Consider the following 21,474-nt stretch of genomic DNA (forward strand, 5'->3'; position numbering starts at 1 on the left):
AACTCCTTTCTCTTCCCATGTTCGAACCCCCCCCCCCCCATCGTCCCCTAAGCCCAAACGGTTCTCCTTTTTTTTATTTTTTATTTTTTATTTAATTTTTTTAATTTAAAGGTCCCACACACTCCCACTGGTCTTTATCCTTTGTAACTCTTTACTGTGTAGTTTGGAGGTTAGGGGACCCACGTTTCATCGTCGGAATCCGGCGGGAGTACCTGTTATCGCCGGCGACATTTCCATTCCCGCGTTTTCTAGTGGTGGAGATGGGCCCCACCTCCGATGTACTCGGACGCGCTAAAATCCATTCGCCTGCTCTCCCCGTTGACCGTCTAGAATCGGTCGTGCGTGCGTACTACGTACTACGTACGTGCTTCCCATTCCCAATCCTTAATAACACTCTCGTGTAATCGTATTATCTCGTAACAAGATATAGCAGCCTAGCCTAGTAGCACGGAAATGCAGCCTGCCTCACATCTTTGCCGTAGGATCGCCTAGCGCAGGCTATTTTCTCCAACCTTAGCCCTTTGATCTTACAATTGTTGTTGCAATGAAGTAATTGATGGATAAACCATTTTCTTTTTTTTTTTTTTCTAAAACATAATATTTTGATGCATCTATTGCCGGCACAACTGGCATACCTGATAAGTTTGACCACATGGCAAGCTCTTATTCGAGGAGATTTGTAGGACTCTAGAAGGGTGACAGCGGGTGGCCCGACGGAGCTCCGCTCCTTGGTGGTGGTGCACAGTAGCTGAATCTGACCTTCTCCGGCCGGAAGACCACGTCCATTGCACTGTCGGAGGAGGATGTGACGGTGGGGATGAATTTTAGAGGTGTGGTATGGTCAAAGTTGTAAATATAAAAAGGATAATAATTTACGCATACCATCTCTGAAGTTTGATGAAAGAATGATTTTACCTTCTAATTTTGAAAATTTTTGCATAATCCCCTGAGGTTGGCAAACGATAACAATCATTACCCAGTTCATGACTAACTGTGTTAAAATTTAGATTTGAATTGACGGAATTACCTTTGAAAAAAAAAAAAAAACCCCTGCACCTTATCTTCGATATGAGTTGCAAGTTTTATGCAGAAACCTCTCCGACTTCCCTAAATTTTCTAGCAACCTGTTTGCTCCATCTCCCTAACCCTCACCATTTCTAAATTCGCAAGCTTGGGCCCTCGACGGAGGTTGGAATCGAGGAATGAAAGAAGAAGAGAAGGGTTTCAGGCGGACAAAGTTAGGGTTTTGGAGAGATGGGGTTTGGCAGAGAGGGTTCGAAGGATCTGAAAAGAGAGTGATCATAGGGTTCGATTTCTAATGACTTGGTTGGATCAAGCAGCCCTAGACACTAACTCGATTTCTTCATCTCGGTCTGAACAATGGGACCTTAATTAGATGGGTATCCTTCTACCGAATTCACCATTGAGAGTGAATTAAATGGGAAGTTGTAGGTGGGGCTGGAAGGTTAACCTCCCTTTCCATGGTTGTATCTAGATGGATTTTCGAATCCTAAACTTCTCGTGCCCTAACTCCAATCTTTCTGTGATATACTTCCTTGAAACCAAAACTGTTTTGTAGCTATCACCCACATTGATTTCTGGAGATTACTTTTAATATTATAATGGGTTTTGGAGCTATGGTGGCATGGATTCAAGAGATTCCTTGGTATTTTGGATGAGGGGGCTGCAACTTTCGAAAGAGAAATCACCTTCTCGTGCTCTGTTTCCATTGGGAGGTAGATAATGATCTATTTCAATATCTCACGTGTACAATAATCCAAAAAAAAATGGAGATGGCGGCAGGGGGAAAGATGGTTGCTGTGAGTAACTCAATTCAGTAGTAGAAGAGAAACCTGAAATTAGGATTTGAAAACGGAATCTGAAACTGGGTTTTTTGAAACCATACATGCCATAGGACTCTAAGAAAACATTATCAAAATCAAATTTTGCAACCACAGAGATGTTCAGAACAGAAACCACGATGCTATGTATGGAACCAGATTTGAAACCCAGTGGCTCGTAGGGGAACCCGAGGATTTGGAGGAGGAATCAATAGAAGGTTCTGAGATCTCCGTCAGCAAAGAAAACGAAGGTACCCTCGATAACTCCTCTTAGCAATTAGTATTAGAGATTCAATTAGGAGGAGAGAGCAACTCATCTTCGCCAGTCGATTTGGGGAAGATCGATTGGGGAGGATGAATTGCAGGGTTTTTTTTTTCTTTGCTATGGCAATTTTGCCATTTCACCCCATGTTTTTAATGGTGTTAGTCATAAAATGACGGAATTGGCTTATTTATTACCGTTTGTAAACCTCAGGGGGGTACGCAGAATTTTTCAAAACTGGGGTGTAAAATCATCCTTTCGTCGAACCTCAGGGGTGGTATGTGTAAATTACCCATATAAAAAAGGATTGAGTTTCCCTCCACCTACAGTGAATGAGATCCCATTCATCATTCACAATGGGGTAGGAGATGACGGGAATGGGTATCGGGAGGGTATTTTAGAACATACAAAACCCTAGGAAGGATTTGTGAACCTTAGGATGGTGGGTGAACCGCCTTCTATGAGTGGAGGGAAATTTAGTTCAAAAAAGAATACCTCAAACATGTTCTAGCCAAAGGGGATGCAGAGATTTTTGCCACTTTTGACTTATCCGGATTGGTATCGGATCACTTTCAGCCTTGACCGATCCCGAGATTAAGAACCTTACTCTCCCCTCTCTCTTTTCTCTCTTCTCATTAAATCATTAAATACATTATTTTGATGCCTCAAACTGGTGGCATATAAGATGTCAATATAAGTGGACAACATGTAGATCCCTCACCCGATAAATATATAATATATATAAAAAATAATAATAAAATATAAAAATAAGAACGTTGCATGGTCAAGTGGAACCTATGCTCAGACACGAGAGTGCAAAATTACCATCCCGTCCCCTGTGAAATAAAAATATTATCCATGTTGATACCTTCGTGAGCGCTTTCATTGGCTCCCGTGTTGATGTAAATGCCACACGACCAAGCAACGATCTCTCATCCTAAAAAATTAAATGATATATTTAGCAGAAAAATCTTGTAGTAATCAAGGTTGGTGAAAGAGAAGTTGTGTAGTTTACTTTTTAACCTTTTAATATAACACTTCTTTTTCAACAAGGGAAAAATCATATCACTAGTGTATTCAGCAAAAAGATGCAAGAAAATATACAATGCAAAGTCACATTCATTTATTTTAAAAATCATTTTTTATCTTGACTTAAAAACAAAACTTTGAGTACTAAATAAAGCACAATATAAAAAAGAAGAAGATTGCAACTTCTTAATTTACCACTTATATTACCTCAAGATGCATCCATATTTAACTTATCTTAAGTGTTTAGCGTCTCAAGTTAATCTTCAATGGATAAAACTTTAAACCTCAAACTCAATTAAATAGAAGAAAAGAGTGGTAATTTGGACAAAATGAGTAGACATAACAAATGAGTGCAAGAATAGACTGGAAAATTAGTAGTAGTCCAAGTAGGATCCAGATCCTCTACTGCCGAGCTGCCCGGCAGGACCGTGCTGCCTAGACACGGGGCTGCGTGCAATTACCGCCCTACCTCCACTAGGGCAAGGCGATTGGGCAGGGGTAAGGCGGACATTGCACGTAGCCCCGTGTCAAGGCAGCACGGTCCTGCCCGGCAGCTCGGCAGTAGAGGATCCAAATTCGTCCAAATAATGCACAAGACCCTTGGCACTGGCCCAGTAGGAACTTACTAATACAAATTATTGGTTGCATTGATTGTTTCTCAATCATGACAACGACGATTATTGGTCAATTGTTGAGGAGGAGAATTCTTATTAGATCAAATTCAGAGGCTAAATTAACAAGTATTAAAATTATTTGTTTCAAGCTATCTATCCTTATTGTGCCACACGGAATGCTGATGTGGCAATGTTGACCGTTGGATAGATAGTACATTATCTAGATTAGCAATGTGTTAAATTTCATAACTTAATCAATCAAATACGTTCATGCATCCATGTATATGTATACTCTTGCCACTTGTATAATTATCTCATAATCTTGAATTTTCAAAACTTTATTTTGTCATTTGGCAAACTTTGTTTGACCTAAAACTTTATATACGAGCAAGGTACTTTGGGGTCTACCTATACCAAAATTCGATTATCATTAACCACCTAATAGATATTTAGGCTGCCTTGGTAACTTATCAAAGTATGCCATTCTAAAATGTTTTACCCTTAAATCACTCATTTGCTCAGTTTAAAATTTTGTATTTGATTATATTAACCAATTGATTGAACAATTTACTAAACTCTTAGATGAACTACTTTTCTTTTTTCTTTTTTCTCTTTTTTTTTGCAGTTTTTTGTATATTTAATACTTCTAAAATTAATTAATTGTTTTTAAATTGACTTACTTAGAAGTGTCAATCAACTTAATATTTGGAGAATCCTAAATTAATCAAGCTTTTGAATTTTGAAACACTTTAATAAATTGTTAACAAGGCTTTAGAATTGCTTACAGTGGTTGATGAAAATGATCACAAAGAAGACGAAAAACTGCTCTCTCTCTCTCTCTCTCTGAAAACATTGCATAATTTTTGGATCTTCAATCCGAGTCCCTAGATCAAACATAAAATCAAGATGTTTTCTACCCCAAAAAAATACTTACAAAAATAGAAGGCAATAGACTTCTAAGCACGCACTTGGAAAGCAAACTTAGGATTATTTGATAGTCCAGAAGCAATTAACACATCTTGTAAAGGAGAAAACTCATGGTTTCTATCTGGTTGCAGAAACTGTAGCGACATTTGAACCAATTTCACATATCAATGCCATCTTGGCCTACAACTTCAAAATAGGGGTGTGGAATGAAGGGCATGGACTGTTTGTCTGTTTCTTACAATTTATAAGGTGTAAGCTTTAAACCCCAACTCAAAGCAAAAAACACTTGTAGATATCCTATAGCTGCCCTTAAGTTGTAGCTGGCCTTCGCTCCCTCCTAAGTCCTAACAAATTCTCCTTATAAGTTAGAACACACTTAATTCATGAATAAAAATAAGGTAAAACAATGGCTTATATCTTGCCGGGAAAAATAACGCTAACCAGTGTTGTGCCTAGGTGTATACCTGCACCAGACAGCTCAGCGCAAAAAGATCAGCGCTGCCCCTGGTCCTTTCTGCCTTCCTAAGGGGCAGCACCAATCTTTTCGCATTGAGCTGTGTCTGGGCACAGGTACATGCCCAGACACATCACCGGTCAGCATTCTTTCGCCCTATCTTGCCAGTCCAAAAATTTCAAGCATCCATCCACCCATTTAACCCAGGATTTGGGTTAAACATGGTTAAACCCAGAGCGTCTACCTGATTTACCGAGTATCTGATCACAAAACTAAGCTGGATAATAAACTTGACCAATATAGGAGCAAAACCCTAGATAGCTGGATCTACCAAATCAATCCAAAATCTTGATTCCAACTGGATCAAGGTTTGGACCATTTCCAAAAGTGCCAACACATTATCCAATCCAAAGTTGGATTTCTTCCGAGTTTGCCACCTTTATAAAAATGCTGTCAATATCCCATTCTTGTATAGCATATATGATAGACCGCATATCTGCATATATTGATATTATTTCAACTACAAATATTAAATGAGCATATTATAGATTACAATATATAATATCTAAATATATTAAATGGGTTGACACCTGGGTCAACACATTTGACTCAATGGTTTAACCATCCCAAAATGAGTCGACACCTGGGTTGAATCGAAAACTATGATTCGAGAAAACATTGTCACTTCTCACATCCATACTTGACCAAAGTAAATTGTGAAGCAAATTGCTCTTATAGTATAGAATTATTGAAATATAAAGCCAAACATTATAACATCCACAGGCTGCTGCTAGCAACACCATCATATTCCTTGAATACAAAGAAGGTAATAATAACATACAAATTTTACTCACAGGCAAGTTTCGTACCAAAGCTAGTGAGACAGATTGCAAATGCCTGAAAAGCTGACAAGGGCTGCCTGTAATCCATTGTGAACACATCATCCCCAACCTTCCCGAACTGCAACAGTACAATGTCTTCATCCCCTTTCCCATCCGGCTGACTGGGGTCCACAGATGCAACCAACTGAAAATTTTTTACAGAAGCAACTGTAACGCGTCCATGGAAGTTCAGGCACCAGCACTGCAAGTGCTCATGCCATCTTGGAGCCTTGTTCCTCAGAATCATAGACTCAGAAGCAGCTGGGCTCTGTATTACAGAGCTCTTCTCGGACCCTTCATGGGAATTTTCTTTCACCAACGGACACTGCAGTGTGCAGAGCATCCTTCTAGGCCCTCTGGACTTCAAAAGGTTGAACTTGTAGGAGACCTGCCCAATCTCAAAGTTGCCTGCTGGGACCTGGGGACTGATTTGCTTATTTGCAAATCGACGACTTGCTCTATTGCTTGAGGGCTTAGCGCCAGTATACGGTGGCTGGCTGTCATAGATTGTGAATTTGGTGCCAAGGAAGTCCGAGCTGTAAATAAAATCGGAGATTCAGCAGAAGAAGAAAAAAAAGATTCTTGAAGGAATATGGTTTTCATAGATGTGCTTAATCTAGAGTTGAAAAACTTATTTTCCTTCAATTTTTTTTTTTCTTGGGGGGGGGGGGGGGGAAGAGGGGTACAAAGCTCATGAACCAAGTGAGGTGTGGAAGCATGATGTATAATGTCAATCTTAATATGCTTTTGCTGGAAATGTATCTTCGATTAAAAATGTGTTTGCCAGTTTGCCACCACCATTTTCCAAGCAGCACCAAACCAACATACATTAACCAGTTATTCTGCAGTAAGTTGTGTGAAACAAAATCGACTTATGTGCAGCAGGGACAGCATTATGGATGTAGACTCTGAGGTGCACATCAGAGTGGTTCATGTTAGAAAAACAGAATACATATAGAACTAACAATAATGATGTATGGATAAGGGAGCAAAAGTATTTGGGAAAAAATTCAATACATTGGCCTGAAGAGATAACAGGAAGGAATTCATGAGAAAGAATACAGAACCAAGGACCATATTTAAGCTTGGCAAGAATAAAATTTTGTTGGCTTTGTTACATGTTCTATTGTTACCAGACATCATTTTTTCCAACTACCTTAATTCAAACATCCGTTAAGTACTGGATGATTGCCTTGTGAATTAGTACCGTTAACACTAAATAGAATATTTTCCATCAGACCATATTTTCCAACTACTTTAATCAAATATCCACTCCAGTGCTGTATGAAACTGATCAAATATCCATCCAAATATTAAAATACAGTCTTCTAATAAAACCCAAAATGTAAAAAAGGAGAAACAACTCTCTAATAACTACTTTTTCAGCAATAACTACTTCTCCAGCAATCACTCCCTAATAACTCCCTTGCAACATTAGTGCAACAGTTTTGACACCAAATAAAATAAAATACAACAAAATAAAACAAGCTACACATAAGTAAACAGAAATATGCATCCACACAAGTTAATAAGGGACATCTAGCCACAATGAAGTGATATGTTGCTGTGTACGTCAGCGTCTCCTCTGATATGTACTAACTCCCTGGATGATGTTCTCGTCACAAAGGCTGCTGGTTGATGGTTCTGTAAGGGCTTAAGTTATAAACATCAAATGGGCCCAAATATGGGCCTGACTATAACTTAAGTCATGCCCTAATATGGGCTGGTTATACTTTAGTCATTGGGCCTAATTACGGGCCTGAGTGGACTGGCCATTTTGGTTCTTTCTCCTCCTATGCTAGCTGTGTACTGCATCAGGTATGCTCTGTCTAGATGTCACTGATGAACTAATTTGATCAAAAATATCTTTCAGAATATTACATTTAACTAAACAAACTACCTACCGTTGTATGTATCGATGCAACAATGTGCCGCAGGTTAGTTGGCACCAAGAAAGTGTGAATGTGTTGTTCACATCAGCCCATGCATCAAAAACAAGCCTAGACACAGTTCACCATGTGGCAAAATGAAGGCCACTTGTGGCTGTCTTTGACCTTTGGAGAGCCAATTTTTACAGCTAGAGTCCAATACCTTTGGGAAATTTGAGAAACAGGATTTAACATCTAGTGAGTCCTGCAATCTGAAGTGTACCCTATCTAACAAATAGTTGAATGGAAAGAACATTTTTGTTTTTACATGCTCAACTGTAGAGAGGCTTATCTCCACGGGACCCATAATTCTGCCATGTGGCAGGATGATGTGAGTCATGTGACAATTTCAAACCACTGTATAGACGGGGGACGAGCTGGATCGTCACATGTAAAATTTAACTCAAATTCAACCATATATCCCATGTGTATCATACATTGATCAGTACCTTGCACTCTCCCATTTCCTCGAATTTTTTGAAGCTCTATTTGCTACTTGGCAACTCCAACTGGGCTGAAATTACCCCACCCTCAACTCTAGCTGAGAAGCTAATTACAATGAAAATACTAACCGAAGAGAAATCCCATAAAAAAAGGGATAACATACTACACAATGAACTGGAATCATTCTCTATTCCAGCCTTAACACCACAAGTGAATAGCTTAACATTTGAGCAGGGGACCTAGGGGTCTACCTGTCACAAAATATGAGCCCCGGCCAACCATACCACGTGGCAAATCAGGTGATCGTGAAAAGAAGGATCTGTCCACAACAATGAAGGAACCTTTTGCCCCAAAAAGGTGCTTCATTCAGAGGGTATCAAGCCAAGGGTGGGCCCAAACAATCTTTTTCCCACGAAATTAGATACAGATATGTATACATAATACATTCATGTAACCAGTAACATATTCTAAGATACATTAAGCTTCGTTCTTCTTAGATACACCTTTTTTATTAGGTAATATAAAATGTTATATGTACATAAAATATTGAATATAGGATGACCTAATAGATGTAAAAAACTAACATCCCTTCTAAAAATTACCATAAAAAACCCAAAAGTTAATAGCTTCAATGAATCAAGAAGAATAGAATATCTTCTCAAGATATGTTGATGTTCATTATTAAGAGGGCAATACGTTCAATGGAAGTGCATTGTAAGAAAAAACAAAGTTTTGCCACAGCCTTTACCTCAGCTTCCCAACATAAGCATTACTTCCTTGGGACAGATCATCATCATCAAGAGAGATTATATATTCAGTGTGAGCACCATGCCTAAATCTTCGTGCCGCTAAAAGGAATTTCCCTTTATCCATCAATGCTGCAACAACAACCCCAGAAAGCTCGATTAAGATTACCAGGCAAAAAGCAATCAACCAGCCAATATAACAGCTTATTTCGAAATTTAGGCAGGAAAAAGAGAGAAATTTTTTATTCTCAAAACAAAATTCTTTCTTAGGAGTTCCTAAGAATTTGAAGTTTGCAACCCTCAGAAAAGCAAACATGAACTTCAGAGAAATGCTCCTGTTACTATATAGTGCCAACTATTCAGAAGCCAGTAATTTTCCTTCATGTGTAAGTTACCTTGTTCCTCTCTCTTTCTAAGAAAAATGTCCCAAAAGAGAGAAGAAAATGCTCTCCTCATCCCGAAATTCCTGCACAAAACTTACGCCTTTGATATAGTTCCATAAAGTGATACACATTCATTATTGTTCTGCTTGCCACATTTTAGTGTCCCAGTGAATGAGGCTCCCGCTACTGCATGGTCTGGGAGAGGCAAATGTATGCAAACTTATGCCCTGCTTCGCAGGAGAGGCTGTTTCCAAGTTTTGAACCCACAACCAACAGGTTGCAATAACGCAGCTTAACCATTGTGCCAAGGCTAGCCCCTTGCTTCTGCTTGCCACATTTGATGATTTGTCTCTAACACCAAACCAAGACTGGCCACTATATCAATTTGATGTGAAGAATGTCTTTCTTCATGAAGACTTCGAAGAGGAAATATACATGCAAATTCATCTTGAGTTTAAATTCCCTACAGCTGAAGGAAAGGTGTGCCGCCTCAAGAAGGCCCTTTATAGCCTTGGCAATCACCAAAGGCCTGGTTTGAAAGGTTTAGGCAATCCATTTTGAGGAATGGGTACTCTCAAAGTCGAGCAGATTAGAAGAGAATGGTAGAATTACAACACTAATTGTTTGTGTTGATGATATTGTGGTGACAGAGAATGATCAAGAACGAGGCTTAAAACTTACTTGGCTCAACAGTTTGAAATTAAAATCCTTGGTGTCTTGAAGTATTTCTTAGGCATTGAGGTGTCAAGGTCAAGAAGAGGGATTCACATCTGGCAAAGTATGTGTTGAATCTCTTGAAGGAGAAAGGGCTATTGGGCTGTAAACCTGTGGCCACACCCATTGATCCAAATCATAGAGGAGATGATAGCGGCCATCCTCTAGTTGATGCAAGAAGAAACCAGACGTTAATGGGGAAGTTAATTTATCTCTCACTGACTCATCTAGATATTGCATATACAGTTGAGGTGGTTAGTCAATTCATGCATGCTCCTAGGACAGGTCATACGGAGGCTGCATATCGTATCCTCAATTGCTTCACTGATGCAGATTAGGTTGGTTCTGTACTAATAGGAGATCTACATCAGGATAATGTATCTTTCTTTGTCTGTGGAAACTTGGTCACTTAGAGAAACAAGAAGCAATTTGTTGTCGCAAGATCAAGTGCAGAAGCAGCATTTAAAGCCATGGCTCATGGTATCTGTGAATTTCTATGGTTGATGAAGTTAGTTCAAGAGTTAGGGTTTAAAAATCATGGTTTCATGAGATTATATTGCGACAATAAGGTAGCCATCAGTATTGCTCACATCCCTGTTCAACATGATCTCACAAAGCACATGAAGTAAGAAGATTGACTCAAAATGTATTGGCACACTCTTTGTGAGGACAGGGGATCAGTTAGCTGACTTGTTAACTAAAGGGATACATGCTCTACAGTTCCATTCTCTCTTGAGCAAGCTGGGATGGTTGATATCTACTCCCTAACTTGAGGGGGAGTGTTAGAATTATGGTTGTAAGGGTATTTTTGGGTAAGTTGTGTAGTCATTTGTAGTAAGCTGTAATATATGTAAGGGCACCTACGTGATTCTACATTCTTTAAGTCAATGGCAATATAGAGTAGAGTAAAAGTGGTTTTTACCACTTAAACTCATTTACCCGATATCTGTCTCTTTCCTTTCCTTCTCTTCTTCATCTCCTCCTTTCCTCCTTCTACCTTCCATCTTCTCCCTTCTTGCTTAGTTAAGGCTACAAGCTAACTATCTCTTCCTCTCTTTGTTCCTCTCTTTCTTTCTCCCGTTGATCTCTTTTCTCACCAACAACTTCTCTCTCTCTTCTCTTGGCTGTCACAGGCTATTCTTGGATTAGATCTCAAGCATCGAACAGGTCATCTACTGGCTAAACAAATATATTATAAACTTTTCATCTATTCGTTGTTTTCTCTCCCCTGTTTATCCCAACGACCTCTCAAAGCTCTACTGATTAAATTTCTGATATTATCAAAATTCACTCCTCAGCATAGTTGTCAAGGCATCACCTAGGGATGCCTAGGCGTCTAGGCCCCCCAACGCCTTGGGTCGCCTACACGCATGACAGCTATGCTCCTCAGTTTCTGTTATCTTGCATAATCAAATCTGATCATCAGATCTGGAATATTCTTTCCATTCTTTCTGATCATAGATCTAAAGCCAGATCTGTTGCCACTCTTCTCAACAAATCATAGCCTTAGGTATCTCTTTGGACCATTACCCACAGGTTGATCTAATCCATCTGCATCAATTTGGTGTCAGAGCCTAACCTATAAGGTTTCATTATGAAGATTGATCAATGCATCTGTGACTTAATCCTTTCGGTGAAAGATGATTTTATTCATTCTAAGAGAGTATGCAAGACATAAGGGCTTCTTTTACAGAATTTAGAAATATTATACAGAGCCCACTGAAGAGTTCAAAAAAAAGTGAAGTTATAATTGAATTGCTTAAAGAATCATTGGAAGTGCACATGAAGGTTCAAGAGAAAGCCACGACCGAGATTGTAGTTGAGGATTTGATCGCCAGTCCGATTGAAGTTGTGGAACCCCAAGAACGGACTCCAATTGAGGGAACAGAGTTCGAAGAGATCAATACCATTGGTTTCCTTCTTCCTCTACAAATAATGATGAAGCCAAATGTTGCTGAGTTTATTTGGGCAAACTGTAGAATGACTGTCCTATCAAACTGAATGTTCAAGGATGCCAATCGATTGATGGTGGTGCTATGACACAACAAGACTTAAGGATGAGTCTTTTTCTAACAAGGAGCGAATAATGCAGGTCCGGTTTAAATTTGGGCTAGGGTTTACTATTGGTTTGGGTTAGGCCTTAGTCTTTTGGTTTTATTACAGTAATATAATAAATATAAAGCCCAAAAGTGGGGGCCAGCCCCAATACCCTCCCTAACCTTTAAGCTCTTAAATCTTTACTTATCATGATGCCCGCGGACCAATTTACAATGACTCTGTCACTGACGTTCATCAAGAAGGCCACATGGATTGACCAGGGTCTTCTTCGGCTAATGATTCCTCACTTCAAATAAAATAATATAACTATCAATTTTTAGCCTTACCAGAAAGTCGTACAGCCTATATCTTCTAGTGTTCCCAAATTTCCCAATCACTACCCAACCTATATTACTCCTAGGATGACATGCCACCAAGACCCACTTTATGCATGAATTTTGGAGAAGGGCCGGCACCAGCAGAGTTGCACAGAGGTCCATAAGCCATAAAGTAGGTCCTAAATCCTTACTGCAGCAGGTTTGGGTTTATAGACAGTAATTTATGAGGGCCAGGGCAACATACCACGATCTTTTTTGCTTCCCTAGATGACATACTTTATTCAAGAAAACACAATAGTGACTCCATTAAACTGCTTATGGAGACAACAAAAAAGATAACACTGAAAACAACAACAACAGAAATATGTTCTTACTTGTTAATCATCCAATGACATTCTCTTGTTAAAAATTCAAATACTTCTCTCCTTCCAAACCACCAAATAACTCAAAAGACAACAATTTCCAGGAAATATGAACTCCAGAGCTGAATATTTTGCCACCCACACTTGGCATAGGTTTGAAAGGCTCAAGGAATGTTTCGCCTGCAACTCTTGTCATTTTCAGCTGACTCCATCTCCCACCGAATCTGCATGTTAGGACACTCCTTTTCAATCCTCTCACTTCTTTCACTAAAAATAAATCCCAAACAAGTATCGGGTCCTCCAATTTCCTAAAGTAAAATGAAATTGAGGTTCTTTCCCGACTCCTCCTGACTCCTAATTTCCAATCCCACTATTTAACAGTTTCCCCTGTGATGAATGGGATTTCAATAATTTCTAGTGTTACAGTGTTTGATTTGTCTTTAATGGATACACTTCAACACTTCTGAAAATCCCATTTGCATATTTAGGTGGATCTAAATTCTGAAATCCTCCTTTCTACTCTGCACAATATCTGGCTCTCGTACAATCTGAGGAAGAATCCGTTGGGCTTTAAAAGGGAAAATAAATGTTTCAAGAGAGAAACAAGTGTCTCCAGGCTCCGGACAATTCCAAAAGGGAACAAATAGATGTTATTCAAACATTATGATGCCGTCACCAAATCTTCAGGAGTACAACAGTGATCATGAAAAACTCATAAGATATCAAGAAGAATAAAAAAACAACAAAAACGGTGTAGAACTTAGCATCTCCCACCATCTAACTTTTCTGTGTAAAGCAGATCCTACCATAGGAAGGTACTAGAACAAGCAACCATACGGTTATAATCTTTAAAGGTCAGCTAAGCTCACCTGCATTGATATTTTCCTGTCAAATACTGCTCCGACCTAAATGTAGAGGATGTGTTGACAACTAGAAGGGATTGTTTCAAATAACATGCACATGAACAAATTAATTCAATGTGTTTATTCCCAACTACACCTGAAACATATCAAACAGACTTGTAGAGCAGGAAATGAAACAGATTTACTTGTATAAACATAAATGGCTCATCTAGAGGGTTCAGATGATCATGAGATGAGTAAAATTGAGTGTTCAGTTATAATATCACAGGAGTAAAATTACCACTTTCATGTTCAGTATTAGTAAGTCAAATGTACAGATGGTATTCAATTCAAACGAATTGAGCAACAAAAGGTTAAGTCCACAGAAGAAAGTTCTAATAAGACCGTGAATCCATAAGAAAGGCATTCCATTAAATTTACTTACTTGGAGTCAGCCCAAGATAAAGATAGAAAGTGGAGGTCTTTTTGTTCCGTTTGATATAACATTGAAGGGGAGTGTCACGAGGCCCCGGCTGCATTTTTTGTAAAAATGAATCACACATCAATCCCGGAACCAATAACTATCCTAATACTGAAAAAGAAGTAACAATAATCAAAATGTCCTTTGAGAATGCGAAATCAATAACCCAAGAAGCACACATCACCCGAAATTCAAATAAACATAAACTAACAAAACAAACTTCAAATCAGACCGATAATCCAATACGAAATATCAACTTTTAACATAATACTAGCGTTAAACCTTACAAAGCATTACACAAAATCGAAAACATACTGATGGGTGAAGAAGGTTCTCATTTCTCAACAGGGGAAAAAAGATCAAACTATAAAAACCAGGAATGTAACAAAGAGTTCCAAAGACAGATCTAAACACCCAACTTGGACGAGATACACCAAAACCCGAAGGAATCACCAAACAAGAGATTTTTTTATTTTTTATTTTAAAAGGGAATGAAAAGGCAAAACCTGCTTGAGAGAAGAAGGGAAAGTGATCTTCCCGCTTTGGAGGGGAGACCTAACGATCCCTCTGGTGACGTCTCTCCATCTCTTGCAGACACAGGCACAGGAGACAACGTTCTTCCGGACGGGCCACCGGTCTTCGCTGATCTCGACTCGCTGGATGATCTCCCCGAGAAGCTCGGGAAGCATTTTGGACCAGCAATCCTCATCCGGAGAAGCTACAATTCCTTCCTTGGTTTCTTCATCATCACTGCCTCCGAGCTTTTGTTGGTCTGCTTCGATCCCTTCTGCTTTTAGGGTTCTGAGATCCTGAGAGCAACTCGAAAGGCCCTTCCGGGACCGAAATACCCTTCTCAGAGACATTACTTGCTGCTACCTTCTTCTGGTCCTAAAATCTTCATAGGCTAGAGGCTAATGGCCTGAGAGCGATGGAGAATGAGAGAGAGAGAGAGAGAGAGATTTATCGAAACCGAACCGAGACGGAGACGGAGACGGAGACGAAGACGAAGAAATCAAAAGGAGAGACAAGATAAAGATGATAATTAATGGAGTATTAATTAGATTACAAAGGCAATCCCTCTCTTTCGTAAATCGTAATTGCTGCGAAATTGTTGTCAAACTAAAAAACCACAATTTTAAAGCAATTCAAATGCAGCGGCTAGTCTTTCCTTTTGAGTCGTCGATTTCACCTTTTTTTTTTTAATTTATTTCTTTTAAACGTCTATTTCATCATTCGAAAATTTTGAACAGCAGGATCGGTGGAAAATATCCTATGTAGAGTCTCTGTAGGCCATGTTTGACATTTATGGGCCTATATCTATTTTTAATCCCCCCAGAGTCCAGATCCTCTCCAGCGCGCATAGGGGATTGGGCAGGCTGGCCTTAGGGTAAAAATTTTTCTAAGGTCATTATTGCTCTATGAAATCGATAATGCCCTCCCATTGTTTTCAATCCCATTTTAAGACATCCAAAACCCATTGACAGTAGATTCTCCAATCGCCATGGGTGAAGGAAATGAGAATGGTTCTCGTACGAGAACCTGATCTAATCTAGTCTCGAAGGAAACTACCTCTTAAAATGTATCTTTCTAAAAACATTACCATCACATGGAAGGAACTCATATTGATTCAAGGGAGAAAGTTCTCTGTCTGGGAGTGTGGCATATGCCAGCACTCCCATGAGTCTATCTATCTCCTCCCCATATGAAAAGACATCTCTACACCTTTGTTTTGAGGAGGAGAGAGATAGACACATGGGAGTGCTGGCATAGGCCACACTTCTGGATAGAAAACTACTTCTTTTGATTCAAATACTATTAGTTGTTAGATGATTATGTAGGCAACATTTCTAGTAACTTGTGACTAAAAAAACTTTTTTAATTGTTAAAAATAAAAATAAAAGTTATAATGGCTTCAACTGAACTTCAATTGGATATCTACTCCTATGCTTGTTTAGTAGTGAATTCCATTCACATAGGAAAAACTAACTTGCCATCCACCCTCGTCACTCGTGCTAGCATCAGTATCATGCATCACAAGCTATAACTCAAGTTTCATGAGGGAGGAGTTGGTGGACTGGAAATGAATAGTGTGGAAAAATCTAAAGACTTTCCAAAAAGTATGATAAATTGAGATATTTGGATGTCCAGGTGGAAAAAAATGTGAACTTAGGTGGTTATTCCTATCAGAGGTTTTTTGGATCCACCTCTCTCTGTCTCTCTCTCTCTCCAAAATGTGGGATTTATCCTAAACTTTCTCATCTCACAATCCCCAACAAAACAAATGGAGCCTTATAGTGTATTGTATTGCAATAATGTCTTTCGTTTGATAATAACATATTTCAATAAACGTGAGAATCCAATTGCAATTGACAACATAATATGTCAATGGCTATGTTTGGTTGGCAAGAAATGGATAGAAAAGAAATATATATATATATATATATATATAATATGACATAATAATGATAACATTAATGATGAATTTATTGGTCTTTCTTTATTCTTTTCCAAAATTTTAAAAAATAATGATTACACTAATCATGAGTTGTATGTCTCTTTCTCTCTTCTTTTTTCAAAAAATTTCATTTTTTTTATATTTAATTCTTGCCAACCAAACATACCCTGGTGCGATATTTTGATAATGTAACATGAATTAAATAATTATACCATTAGAGACATGTTGTTCATATCATTATTCTTAACATACTAAAAAAATTAAAATTCGTATTGAAACAAAGTTTCGAAGATGTCTAGAGAATTAGGTATTTTTAGAGTATTTGAATTGCTAAAAACATGAAGGCTACATCTGGTTGCAAAGGAAATAAAGGGAAAGAGATTAAAAACTAAATCAAAATTAAAATGAAAACTTTTGTAATCACTACCTAACATAATTATGTAATTAACTCCAAATAATTCCAAATTTGATCACTATATTTTACTTTGCTTTCCAATCAAACTACTCTCTTGAATTTGAAAAGGAAAATAAAGATTATTTCTAAAAATTTTAATTATCAAACATGATAAGAATTAAATAGATTATACAGTCATGGTTACAAAAGTTTTTTTTTTTAAATAAAAAATAGATTTCACTTGTCTTCCCAATACATGTTTTTTTAGTGCCAATAATGATAACCATTTGATTAATATCAAGGGAAGAAAAAGAAAAAGCTTTCTTGTACAAGAGATAACATGAGATGGAATTCGATTAGGAAACCATTACATGTGATATCGATTTCGATTAGGAAATGTAACTGAAGATACGTCAACATATAATAATAACATTATCCGAAGTATTTGAGAGACTCATGTTACCCAATTAGATATCCCTAAGTCTCCATTTGATCACAAGGAAATTGAAGGGAAGGGCAGTGAAAATTTCAAACCTAATAAAGAAACTTTTGTTATCATTACCCCACATGGTTATATCACTAACTCCAAATTGTTCTACATTTGGTTATTACATTTTACTTTATTTTACATCTAAATCCATTGGATTTCAAATGTAAAATACAAATTACATCTCAAAAATATCATTACTAAATATGTAAGAAAATTAAGTTCATACAATCAGATTGGGTAATGATTACCAAAAATTTAGTATACAAAAAAAAAAAAAGACTATTTGAGCCTAAGGCATACAGTGCACCTCCTCACATGTATTATTATATATCAATTTAAAAAAAAAAAAACAATAATTTAGAAAAATAACATAAAGGGATGTAATGTACATTGCTTGCTCAGAGAACCCTTTCAAAATAAAATTCCTTAAAAAAATTTTAAAAATTTTCATTTGACTTTTTTTCAATTTTCCTTGCAACCAAATGGAGCCCAAAGAATAACGAGGGATTGCATTTTCAAAGAAAGAACTTGACCAGTTGGGTGCCGGTGTAATGATTTGGGGCTACCATAAAGCTAGGAATCTCATTAGGTCTACACCTAACCCCTGAACAAGAATACGGGGACAGAGTATTCCTCAACCATTAGTTGTTTAGTTGTGGTTGTAGCGAAAACAACTCAATCTGAAAAGGAGAAGGCATGGGCACTTTGCCTTATTGATTGATCCATTTGGCTCCTAAGGTTACAAAGGCTGGCAAAGAATGTAAAAATAAGCCCCAAACATATAAATTGGGCTCATGTTCTCTGTGCCGCAGTGCAGGCTGCATCCAGACACATAGGCCTGTCACTTAGGGGGGCAGGATGGTCATTGCGTCCACCCCCATGTGTCTGGGCGCAGCCTGCGCCTGTGGCACAGAGAACATTCGTCGATAGTAAAAATTGGTCACTAGCAGATCAGAGATGAGACCTTTATAAGTACTGCTTAATTTGGAGCATAAATGATTAAAAAAAAAAAAAAACGAAAAAAGGCTTCAATCACAGTAAACGTCAACATTATTATTACTCAGAAGTTCCATATATTGGTGCTCTGCAAAAGCTGTGGCAGATGCTTACCCATTTACAGAGCATTGGACGATTGGTGGCAAAACAAATAGATGATAGAATTAAGCCCAATTTTACCTTCTCTTCTCAAACCACTTAAAACTTTCTTATTACTGGAGTTAAGCTTTGCTGGTTGGTAAAAAAACAGCTGAGAAAGTAAAACAAAAGAATTGTCATCTTCAACCTTGCTTTCTTATGTTGAGAATAAGAAAGCATCATTCTATGGTACCCACATTCTAGACTCATTGTTACCAAAAGAAAAAACATTCTAGACTCACTAGAAAGTAGAATCAATGATTCAACCAATGGTGACCAAAGATTTTAAACTTGAAATTGAGATCAAATTGTTCCCTACCAATGGAATTAATCCTTTAGATCTAAAACCCAATGATATGATCCAAAAAATCCCTAGAATCAACTGCTCCAAAATAGCTAGAATCAGGATCAATCATGGCCGATTTTGATCCGGTTTAGATTTTTTAAATGTTAATGATGACATAAGAAATTCTTCTATATCCATGGTTGTCATTAAAAGATATGGACCACAATAGGTTTGAAATAAGCACTTGTTCTAATAGGTAGGCCCCAAGGACAATTGAACTCCCGACTTCTTAAGGGTAGACCCCAAGGAAAGTTGAGTTCATGACTTTTTATTTGTGAGTTGTTAGTCTTGGCCAATTTTTATCAAAAAAATAAAAAAGATCTTTATCAAAAATAAAAAAAATAAAAAAAACCCCTTAAATAAGTAGGATTCAAATAATTGTTAGGACTTGGACCCCTTCATATATTCAAAGAAAAATTTGTACACATATTCAATGTGTACAATTTTCTCACAGTTTCTCTTTCTTTTCCCTCTTTCATCTGACATACTTTCTTCCATCTCCTTTTCCCTTATTTGACGAAACATCTCACACCCCCACCTCCCAAATTGGTGGGGGTATGATACAAGGGCACCTTGCCAACGTATCAATCTCTTGTCCATAAATTAATTCTCATCAACACTTCCATTTAATGGATTGTGTGGGATAATATTTGTATAGGTGGATTAATCTCCCACCCTATACCAATGGAAGCACACGAAATGGTATCATATAGGGGAAAAAAACCCTTACAAGAGAACATTTGTTAAGCGGACAACATTAACATCTTTTCCTGTTGGAGGGTCCACCATTTCCTAGGGACATTAAAGGTTGCAGTCCTTTTGACTGTGGCTGAAGGAAAACTCAGCCTTTTTCAGATTATCCAAATCTTAAAATTATTTATATAATCATTTCATGAGTTCATCACGGGCTCTATTGACAAGCTAACCATAAACCAATTTATATTTATATAAATTATAATTCCCAAATAATATATATATATATATGCCACTATCACTATCGGGTATTACTAAATCATGCATAGTTGTCTTTTTTTGATGAAAAGACATAGTTGTCGGTTTCGAAACTCGAAAAGACTAATTCTAGAAAGTAATGTTTGGGTCCCAATTCCGAAAGAAATAGACATAAAATGTTGTAGGCTTGATTGAAGCTCAAAGCAACTGACTTTGTCAAAGTATAGTTTTTTTTCTTTTTTCTTTTTCTTGGATATGAAAAAATATATATATCGTATCAACAATGTTGAAATGGTCAGCAAACAAGTGATCAGGTTATAAAATCATCCGTCAATACAGGTCTTCTAAAGCTAGTATCGACGGCAATGGTTCCCAAACTTCTCCACACCGTCGGCATGGAGGGGAGATACCACGCCATACCATTCACGGTGCAAGAATAGTTTGATTCAGTAGGGGGTGTACATGGTGTCTCTAAGGAGAGAGGATATAGGTAGGAACCATGACTATGTGAGAGAGTGTGGGGAGGGATCCCCATGTCGCTTGTTGATGGTCTATGTATTATGTGGATTGGGTTCTAGAGTTGCCTTCGAAGGCTCGTTGAAAACCCGTAAGGCACAGAGGAGTCGGGTATTTATCTATGTTTCTTGGGCCATAACAAGTTGGGTGATCTACGTGGGAGCAACAACTCTTGAGGAAAAGTTTTAGGATTTACATGAGGGTAATTTGGGGAAATTGTATTTGTTTGGATTTCGATTCTACATCATTTGTGTGAGAATATTTTTTCCTAAATTGAATTACATGAGTTAAGTTCCATTGATTTTATGTTATTTTACGAAGTAAAAGAAAGAAAAATGATTAAAAAATATGAAAAAAATGTTCTCTATGCTGCCGCGGGGGGAGGGGAGGGGGAAGCCACACATGTCATTTGTTCATTGTAATGTATTGTATGGATTGGGTTTGTGGGCTGCCTCCAAAGGGTCGTTGAAAGCTCGTAAGGCCCAAAGGAGTTCCCTCACCTTGTGTTTGTCTATGTTTCTTGGGCCAAGGCAAGTTGGGTTGGGGGGGACTTTATGGTTTACATGAGGGTAATTCAAAAATTTTGTATCTCTTTGGATTTCACATCTACATTGTTTGCGTGAGAATCGTTTTCCCTAAATTTAATTACATGAGATAAGTTTCATTGATTTATTAAAAACTACGGGAAAATATTCTCTGTAGGGGGGGCGAAATGACCGCCCCCAAGATGCTAGCACACGCGCTCTCATTGTTTGCCACACGCACATGGCCTCTGTGCTCCCCCACAGAGAATGGTTTCCCAAAAAATATAGATAAGAATATATTAGAAATCAGAATTAATTGGGATCGGGGTCTACCGATTTCGTGATCCGATTCCTAAAACCAATTGATTGAATGAAGAATTT

General features: G+C 37.9%; 1 protein-coding gene across 1 annotated transcript; it reads right to left on the minus strand.

The window, feature by feature from the left end:
• Nucleotides 1-5,841: 5,841 nt before the first annotated feature.
• Nucleotides 5,842-15,187, minus strand: LOC122653221 (tubby-like F-box protein 7). The gene is made up of 4 exons (XM_043847172.1): nt 14,790-15,187; nt 14,248-14,335; nt 9,129-9,258; nt 5,842-6,544 (listed from the first exon to the last, which is right to left on the minus strand). Exons 1-4 carry the CDS (start codon nt 15,144-15,146, stop codon nt 5,974-5,976), a joined length of 1,146 nt encoding a protein of 381 aa, XP_043703107.1. The 5' UTR covers nt 15,147-15,187; the 3' UTR covers nt 5,842-5,973.
• Between the last annotated feature and the right edge of the window lie 6,287 nt (nt 15,188-21,474).

This window comes from Telopea speciosissima, chromosome 2 (assembly GCF_018873765.1).
Source record: "Telopea speciosissima isolate NSW1024214 ecotype Mountain lineage chromosome 2, Tspe_v1, whole genome shotgun sequence".
Classification (NCBI taxonomy): domain Eukaryota; kingdom Viridiplantae; phylum Streptophyta; class Magnoliopsida; order Proteales; family Proteaceae; genus Telopea; species Telopea speciosissima.

Excerpts from the sequence above, each read along its gene's own strand:
- LOC122653221 (XM_043847172.1), bottom strand. The coding sequence starts at position 15,146 with ATGTCTCTGAGAAGGGTATTTCGGTCCCGGAAGGGCCTTTCGAGTTGC. Across the intron at positions 9,259-14,247 it reads TTATCTTGGGCTGACTCCAA|CATTGATGGATAAAGGGAAA; the intron begins GTAAGTAAATTT and ends TTGTTGTTGCAG. Across the intron at positions 6,545-9,128 it reads GCTTATGTTGGGAAGCTGAG|CTCGGACTTCCTTGGCACCA; the intron begins GTAAAGGCTGTG and ends TTTTATTTACAG.